This window comes from Brassica napus, chromosome C3 (genome assembly GCF_020379485.1).
Source record: "Brassica napus cultivar Da-Ae chromosome C3, Da-Ae, whole genome shotgun sequence".
In the NCBI taxonomy this organism is placed as follows: domain Eukaryota; kingdom Viridiplantae; phylum Streptophyta; class Magnoliopsida; order Brassicales; family Brassicaceae; genus Brassica; species Brassica napus.
Window position 1 is genome coordinate 20545091 of NC_063446.1, and position 9023 is coordinate 20554113.

The 9023-nt window shown below is 36.8% G+C and overlaps 1 protein-coding gene and 1 pseudogene across 1 annotated transcript; both read left to right on the plus strand.

Annotated features, from left to right (window-relative positions):
- Positions 1-170: 170 nt before the first annotated feature.
- Positions 171-2617, plus strand: LOC106443814 (probable F-box protein At4g22030). Its single transcript, XM_013885372.3, has one exon. The coding sequence runs from the start codon at positions 1102-1104 to the stop codon at positions 2305-2307; it is 1206 nt and encodes a 401-aa protein (XP_013740826.2). The 5' UTR covers positions 171-1101; the 3' UTR covers positions 2308-2617.
- An 881-nt stretch (positions 2618-3498) lies between these two features.
- On the plus strand, positions 3499-6606 carry LOC106438755 (annotated as a pseudogene).
- Positions 6607-9023: the final 2417 nt, after the last annotated feature.

Consider the following 9023-nt stretch of genomic DNA (forward strand, 5'->3'; position numbering starts at 1 on the left):
CTAATCACTTAGCTTTTTCCAAAGCCAGTGTCATTGACCTGGCTCGCAGGGCCAAAAAAGTTCTCCTGAAACAGAAAGGAAGAAGAAAAGGTTCGGATTGTGCAAGATGACCCGGAAGGCCTGTTTAATAATCCGTTTTTATTTCCTTGTTCGCCGGACTGGAAGTAAAAGTAATGGATATTGTTTGATGGGTGGAATTAAAACGCGTCTGAGAATCTTGGGTGTAAACATATGGCCTAACACCTCGTTTTCCGGATTGTCCGGATGAGCAGGTGTTACACTTGAAATTATTTTAAGAAATGGAAGATTGAATTCAAAATAGAGTTCTTTATGAGAGAGATTCAAGCTTTGCCACTTTGAGAAGAACCACCCTTTTTAGCTGAATCTTCTGTATTGTAGAGAGTTTCTGCTAAACAATATCACTAACACCGGACAATACTAAAGAAGTAATGGCGTGCAAATTACAGTTACAGACATATTAACACCAAACTCATAGCTACATAGAAAGAAAGTCAACGAGCTAAATACATAACAAGAACCCAAAAACCTAAATTCATAAAAAGAAAGAAAGTCAACGAGCTAATGAAATCACAAGGATTCTCATATATAATCGGATTGCCAAACTGGTTCTGGTTCAAAAATAACAAACTTTCAATCGAAAACAATATCATCGTCTCTCAGTCGATCAAACTAGACCCTAATGTCGAAGAAATGAAACTACTCGCCAAACTACATCTCAACCAATCCGGTTAACTTCGGTTTAAGAGTTTTAAAGACTCGTTCTACAAGGATGGCGGGTAAAATAGGGAGCCTTCCGGTTTAGACCAAACCCGCCACAGGAGAAACTATCAGCGCCTGAATAATTGGTCTTTGGTCAAAATTCAATTCTCATTCTCTCTTTGGTCAATTCAATTCCTTCTTATTTTTTAAATGCTTTTCTGCCTATCACCAAAACCCTATATATACAAACCTAGCATCATATCTCTACCACCATCATCTTCTTCATTACAAAACTAGAGAGAGATACTAAGAAACGTAACCAAACCATTCAAGAACCGGTTTCCAACTGAGTGAAAGAACAAAACATTCTTGTATACATCAATGGCTTCATTACAGGTTTCAAGATTAGTTCTTTCCTCGTCTTCTTCAAGCTCAATACCTAAAGCTGCAGTCTCCATCCCCAAGTTACCTAAATTCAACGTCATGGTTCCAAAAATACCGATAAAGAAGCAGACTTTATCGGTTAAAGAACAGAGCTTTGAGTTAGAAAGTCTTCCTCTTCCGTTGAAACAGAGGAGAGACTCTGATCCTATCCAAAGGGCACGCCTCGTCGCGGTTCTTGAAGAAGTCATGGACAGGATTGAGATGCACAAGAACATCGGAGAACAGCGCAACAACTGGAACTCTCTGTTGCTCAGTTCCGTCAACATGATCACTCTCTCCGCCGCTTTGATGGCAGGAATAGCTTCCGTTAACGTTCACGGCGGAGATTCTATAACAGCCGTGAAGATAGCTTCAACGGTGTTGTTAACTTCTGCCACAAGTATAGGTGCCTTGATGAGCAAGATTCAACCGTCTCAGCTCGCTGAAGAACAGAGGAACGCGACGAGGTTGTTCAAGAAGCTGAGAATCGAACTCGAAAGTTTTCTGAGAGAAAACGAGGAGGTCAACGAAGAAGATGTGAAGGAAGCGATACAGAGAGTGTTGGCTCTAGATAAAGCTTACCCTCTTCCTCTAATCGGAACAATGCTCGAGAAGTTTCCGGAAGAGTTTAAACCGGCGACTTGGTGGCCTGAAAACAAACAGAGAAACCCTAAAACCGGTTTAGCTAAAGCGTGGAGTCAAGAGCTTGAGATGGAGATGAGAGAAGTAGCTCGTGTGGTTAAGAGCAGAGACGCAGAAGAGTATGAGAAATTAGGTAACGTGATGCTGAAGGTAAACCGATTCTTGGCTATTTCTGGACCGGTTTTAACCGGAATTTCTGCAGTGAGCTCTGTTGTTATCGGTCAAGATTCCGGTTTAGCTGGAATTGTGGCGATGACTTGTGCTTCTTTGGCTGCGATTGTTAACACTTTAGAGCATGGTGGTCAAGTGGGGATGGTGTTTGAGATGTACAGAAACTCAGGCGGGTTCTTCTCTCTGTTAGAAGAAACGGTGAAGTCCACAGAGAACAGAGAGAATGGAGACGTGTTTGAGACAAAAGTTGCGTTGAAGCTAGGGAGAAGCTTGTCGGAACTGAGAGATCTTGCGAAGAGATCAAATCTCTCGCTGGTTAAGGCTAATGAATTTGCAAGCAAACTTTTCTAGTTTTTTTACAGAGATAACTAACATTGTTATGTATAGATGAATTCATTCATTCTTTGATTTATTTGTATCAACAAAATTTATTATACTTTTGCAAAGAGCTATGTTTTAATAGAAACTTCAACTAGAACTTGAGCTATAAGTTAAGGCTGTTTGGAGGCGGGTGACGAGATGAAATCATCAAATTGATTCCAAACCGAAGCAGCAGAACAGGAATCTAATATAAACAAAATTTTCTTAATATTGTCACCCAAAAAAAAAGAGAATTTAATCCAATTACAAATTCATAATTTTCAATTAAAATACACATGAAAAAATTAATTTAATAAATTAAGAATAACTTTTTACCTAAACCAAATCATACACAACTGACATAAATAGGTAATATACTGGACCCCAAAAAAAAATTGTGTTCAATATATTGTCATATGTCCAAATTATACATAAATTATATCATCATACTAATAATATATCTAACCTTTGAAGAAACAGAATATCATCCACCACATCAGCTATCATGCATATCAACTAACTAAAATTACTAAATGATACGTGTACAATAACATTCCACATGACATCAATATTATTTTCAATGTGTATTTCTCTTTTAATATAGAAGATATATGCAAAATCATTATTAAAATTACTTTTTGCAGAAAGTTAAAATACATGAACGTTTTCTTTATAGTGGACAGAGATAAAGATCGAGAAAGAGTACCACACAAAGATTAATTTGATTTGTATGTCAACTATTTGGAAACCTAACATAAAACATTTAAATAGCAGGCTACAAGTTTTTTTAAGAATGAAAATAAAAAGTTTTTAAGAATGTTCGCATAAGATTTTAATGACCAATCAGAATATTACACATCATCTTACTACTCTATTATTTACACATCATCTTACTACTCTATTATTTTTTATTTTAAAATAAATGAAAATCAATATTCTTTGTCAAAAAAAGAGATACCACACAAAATCCAGCAATTTGGCAATTGACATAAAAAGAGTTGACCAAAACGTTATGTAAATTTGAACATATCAGAATAGTATTTTCACATAAAAACATATTAGAATAATACGCATCTGTTTGGATACGTCGAACAGTGAATAAAATATATAACACAAATTTTTTAATTTTTAATTAAGCCTTCCGTCAATTTGCACATTTAGACAAAAAGCTTTATTTAAAACAGCAATATCAGTTAGTAAGTTCCGTTTTCTTTATATCCACGAAACATTTAAGAAGACAGCAATATCAGTTGGTAAGTTTCGTTTTTTTTATATCCACGAAACATTTTAGAAATTTTGGTGTCCACACAAGATATGTCCGTTCTGTACTCCTGTTTTAATAATCAACACACTCTTTCATCTTTGAAAATTAAACAGTACACGTTTTCTCAGCCTTACCATAGGATAAAGAAATATAACAATATTCTAAAATAAATTATTATTTACTTCTTGAGTTCTTGGCAATAGTTAACGAAGAACAACTACAAGAAAATATAACACATTTGCTAGCTTTAAAAAAAATGGGGAGTTTCCCTGCTTTGATGATCATCCTCGCTTCATCTCTTCTCTTTTTCCTTCAAACCCTCGAAGTTGTTAATAGCGCCAAGTGTTACGGAAGCTTGGCCAGCAACAGCAGCTACGCTCAGAATCGCCTTGGTCTCTTCTCTACTCTTGCTAGTAACGTCGTCACTAACGGCGGATTCTACAACGCTTCTCTCGGCCAATATCCCAACAAGGTTTACGTTCTAGGCCTCTGCGCAAGAGGCTACGAGCAAAAAGATTGTTCCAGTTGTGTTGAAAAATTGACTCTGGAAACACAAACGAACTGTGGAAGCTTCATGGATTCGTTCATTTGGGGCAGTGACGTTGGAGACCGTGTTTTTTGTCTTGTACGTTCCTCAAACCACTCTTTTGGGAACCTCGAGCTTAGTCCTCCTGTTATAGGGGCAAGTCTAAATCATTTTGCGCAATCTATAAACATGACCCTTTTCATGCAACAGTGGGAATACACGGTTAATAAGACCCTCGAGGCTGCCACAAAAGCTGATACTTCCTCGGTACATAAGTACTATAGCGCCGTACACGCCGAGTTCACAGAGTTTCAGAATGTTTACATGATGATGCAATGCACACCCGACATAACTTCCCAAGATTGCAAACAATGTTTAGGAGATAGTGTGAAATACTTTAGAGAGCAGTTTCGTGGGAAAACAGGGGGCATGGCTAGTTTCCCGAGCTGTTTATTCAGGTGGGATCTATATCCTTTCCAAGCTGCTTTTGGTGATGTTACACGAGTTCCTGCACTTCCTCGACCTCAGGCTCCGGAAAAGGGGAGATTTATACCAGAAAAGAAAGGTAAAGCACATGAGTTTGAGCATTGCCTGCCTAAATGAGAGTTAATTTTGGACTTCGCTCTAGGGAGATGTACGGACCTTCCGCCCACAACTTCCTATTCATTTAAAAAAAAAAAAAGAGTTTAAGCATTGCCTAAATTTTGTAAGTATGATAAAGAAGTTCTAAGACTGATAACAAGGGTTTAAAATTTTCAGGAAGAAGCATGCATAGGAGAACTATCACGCTAATTGTGGTTATTACTTTCATTAATCTTGTGGTATTTATTGGTTTCTGCAACGGACTAAATGGTAGGTGCACCTTGTTTCTTGCTTCAGTTAACCTTATATTGTAGAGAGTACGACTTATTTGTTTTCGTTTTAGGTTGTAGTGTAGAATACTCAAGTTCCGATGGTCATTTTATGTTACGGTTTGATCTTAGTATGATCTTAATGGCAACCGCTGACTTTTCGCCTGAAAATAAGCTCGGCCAAGGTGGATTTGGTACAGTCTATAAGGTATTTTTCCTACTAAAAATACTGATATCTTGGTCTTGGATGAGTAACAAATCTTGAAAACCGGTTTCAGGGAATATTACTAAACGGGAAAGAGATAGCTGTGAAGAGATTAACCAGAGGTTCAGAAGGAGGTATAGAATTTAGGAATGAGGTTTCACTCTTGACAAGACTCCAGCATAAGAATCTTGTTAAGCTTCTTGGTTACTGTAATGAAGGAGACGAACAGATTCTTATCTATGAGTTTGTCTCTAACTCAAGTCTTGACCGCTTTATTTTCGGTAAGTTTTTGAAAGACAGCTGCATTTTTGATAGTTTCTAGAAACTGTTAGCAATAATTTTTTTTTTTCTAATATATATGCAGATGAAGAGAAGCGACCGCTTCTTACTTGGGAAGTGAGGTTTAAAATTATAAAAGGCATTGCTCAAGGTCTTGTTTACCTCCACGAAGGTTCTCAGCTAAAGATTATTCACCGAGACGTGAAGGCAAGCAACATCCTTCTAGATGCAGAGATGAACCCAAAAGTTGCAGATTTTGGGACAGCGAGGCTGTTTGACACCGATGAGACTCGAGCTGAAACAAAACGAATAGCTGGAACCCGGTAAAATCATGTCAACCAATTTAGAAGACACATAAATATGCTCACCATCAATTAACTTTATTAGTTGCATATATGCAGTGGATATATATGGCTCCTGAATACCTGAATCATGGGCAAATCTCAGCTAAATCTGATGTATATAGCTTCGGTGTAGTGCTTCTAGAGATCATAAGTGGTCGAAGAAATAATAGCTTTGTGGGAGAAGGAATTGCAGCTTTTGTAAGTTTCTTCTCATATTAGTCTGCTTGGTACTTCCTCTAGTCTCCTAAAGTTAGAATATATATATATTTTTCCTTTTGATTCAGGCATGGAAGAGATGGGTTGAAGGAAGGCCTGAGAACATAATTGATCCTTTATTGGTAGAGAAGCCGAGTAACGAGATCATTAAATTGATCCTGACTGGTCTGTTGTGTGCTCAACATAATCCAACAAAGAGACCAACAATGAGCACTGTACTAGTATGGCTTGGCAGTGAGGCCATCACCATTCCTTTACCTAAGGCTCCTGCTTTCACAGTGAGTCATTCCCAATCTGAAGATGGTACAACGTCAATGAGCAATGTCTACACGGAGTTGAGTTGTCGTTGAGTTACAAATGATTAATCTATATGTTGCTTTTAAAGTAGTACCAAATGTTCAAATTGTACTGAATTGAGAAAGAACCGAAAAGTATGAATAGATACAATCCTACGTTCTAGAAACCTCTACAAAGAAAAGATTGCATCGGCAGAAGCTGAAAAGGGATGTTTTGTAACAAAGTCTGCTAACAATGCTTTGGTAGATCATGGTTGGCCTGCATTGTTTTACGTAACAACAAGTACTAAAATGTGGCTCTTTTTTTCTTTTTGTTATCTTTGAGTTCGATAAATGTTGAGTTTCTGCAACCGGAAATCTAACTTGATCAATTAATTTTAGTAATCTTCTTATTGTTTGAGTTAGTTAAAGGCACAAAAATTTGTTTATTCAGTTCTTTTTATCTGTATATCTAGTGAGAGAACAATATTTTCAAAGCTTGAGAACACAACAATAAGCTAAAAACTTAAGTTTACTGTAATTGTGAGTGTGTCTTTCTTTCAATCTCTTTTTTTTCTCTCTAGCCTCGTGTGGTTACGAACAGAAAGGTTCAGAATCACTCCCCTGAACTCCTTGAGGATGCAAGATGAATCGATCTTCTCCTCGATTTGATCTTGACTTCTTTGACACAGATCGATCAACGATCTTGGTAGCTCCCGATAGAGATCTGGATGATCTTCCTCCAATAGATCCTTCGAACTCTTAACCCGAACTCTTAACAACTTCGCGAACCAGTGCTCTTATACCACTTGTAACGGATACGGTCCAATTCTCACGTTCGTCTTTTGTTTGAAGTATCTCTCTCTTGTTTGTTCTCTCGTTTGTATGTATAACAAAAAAGAAGTTGAACACCCAAGAATTATATAGTTCTCCGAATCAACCTGGGTATTTCTCTCTTCAGGATCCTGCTCCTGGAATTCACTATCCATCGATTGTACAAATCTCTCAGCTCAAGAACAACTCTTTTCAACACGAGAGTGACCTTCAATCGATCTCTTTAGCTAGGCCCAGTCAATGTGACCGTTAAACCCGTTAGACTCCTTTGAGAATTAAACATAGAACCACAAGTCTTCACAATATTGCCTAATCTTGTCTACGTTCTTCAGTTTATATTGTATCTCGCTCTATTCACTAATTCATTTAAACTTAATTATTAAAATCATTTACAAAGTTAATCTAAAGCTAGAATTCAAATCAAGGAAGAAGCTAAAACATATTATTACAGAAGGCACATTTTAATAAAAATATAAAAATAGAAAGACAAAATCATAAATTCATGAAAACTGGGGGGGGGGGGGGGGGGGGGACTGGGAAAAACAATGGGTGCACATATGAATTTTGCCTCAGTTTTTGATATAATTTTATAAAAACTTGTATATTATAAAACTTCAAAAATAGAAGGTGCACTTGCACCCATAGAATTTCTAGTTTCGCCTTAATTCAAACCCAAGTCGAGTAGGTCAATTGAGGAGTTTTTTTTTTTTTTTTTTTTGAACACAAACTTATCATTCATTATCATTAAACAACGTTAGGTAGGGGCATTAAGGCAAGCTCAGCAGACAACCCCTGCTTTGCTAACCCATCTGCAACCATATTTCTCTCCCTGGAGATCCAAACGAAAGAGCTAATCTCAAAAGATAGAGCCAAGGTTTTGATGTCTTCTACAATACCATACAAGTCGGCAAAAGTAGCTTCAGAATTCACAGCTTTGATGAGCTGAGAGCTGTCAGATTCACAACGAATTCGAGGAAGGCCGATCTCCCTGCACTTCATCACGGCCTCACGCATAGCCAGCCCTTCCGCAACCAATGGGGAGTCTACAAATGGTCAATTGAGGAGTTATTGTCCCATTTTGACACCTCCGAACCCTGAACAATAAGCGGTTTTGTTTTCCTACCTTTACCCTTTAGAGTAATTACAACCTACAACTACAAATTAAAATAAGTACATGATCAGATTTACTTGTTTTCACAATTTTGCCTACCATAATTTTTTTCTAAGAATATTATTATCATTAATTAGTAATGAAAAAAAGATAACACGTGAAGAAACTTGCATCCAAAGTGCTTCAAGAAGCTAAATCAGTACGAGCCCCACAAAAGATAAAACATAGTAAACGTTACATATTACAAACGCGGCCGCTTATCCGCCAAGGCGCTTGACAGGGACGAATTGACAGGGACGAATATGACCAAATTAGTAAAGCAAAGCGTTGATCCACGTAAGACTGCGTAATTTTCGTGTTGACCGTCTAATTCTCGCGTAATTCCCGCATTGACTATGTAATTTTTTTTTGTTCGCATAAAATTTAAACGTGGTTGATTATTTTTTACTCATTATTGAAAGATTTTGTGTAATTATATATTATCAAATAATTACAATTAGCTATTAAGTCCAAAATCATTGTTCAAGCCCAAAACAAACACATACATACTGCATTTGAGGATTTTTTAATATCAAACAAACCCTAATCTAAATGTTCGACAAATCAAATGGAAAATGTTTAAAATTATCTATAAAAAATTATATAGTTATGTCTAAGAACTTGTGTCATTATGTTTTAAATTAGTTAAACATATTATAAATATATTAAATTATATTTAAAACTAGGCCCCCGTATTCTTCAAGTATTCTTCGAATTTTTGGTAATTCGCTACGCGCGATTCTGAACGGAACATAATACACGT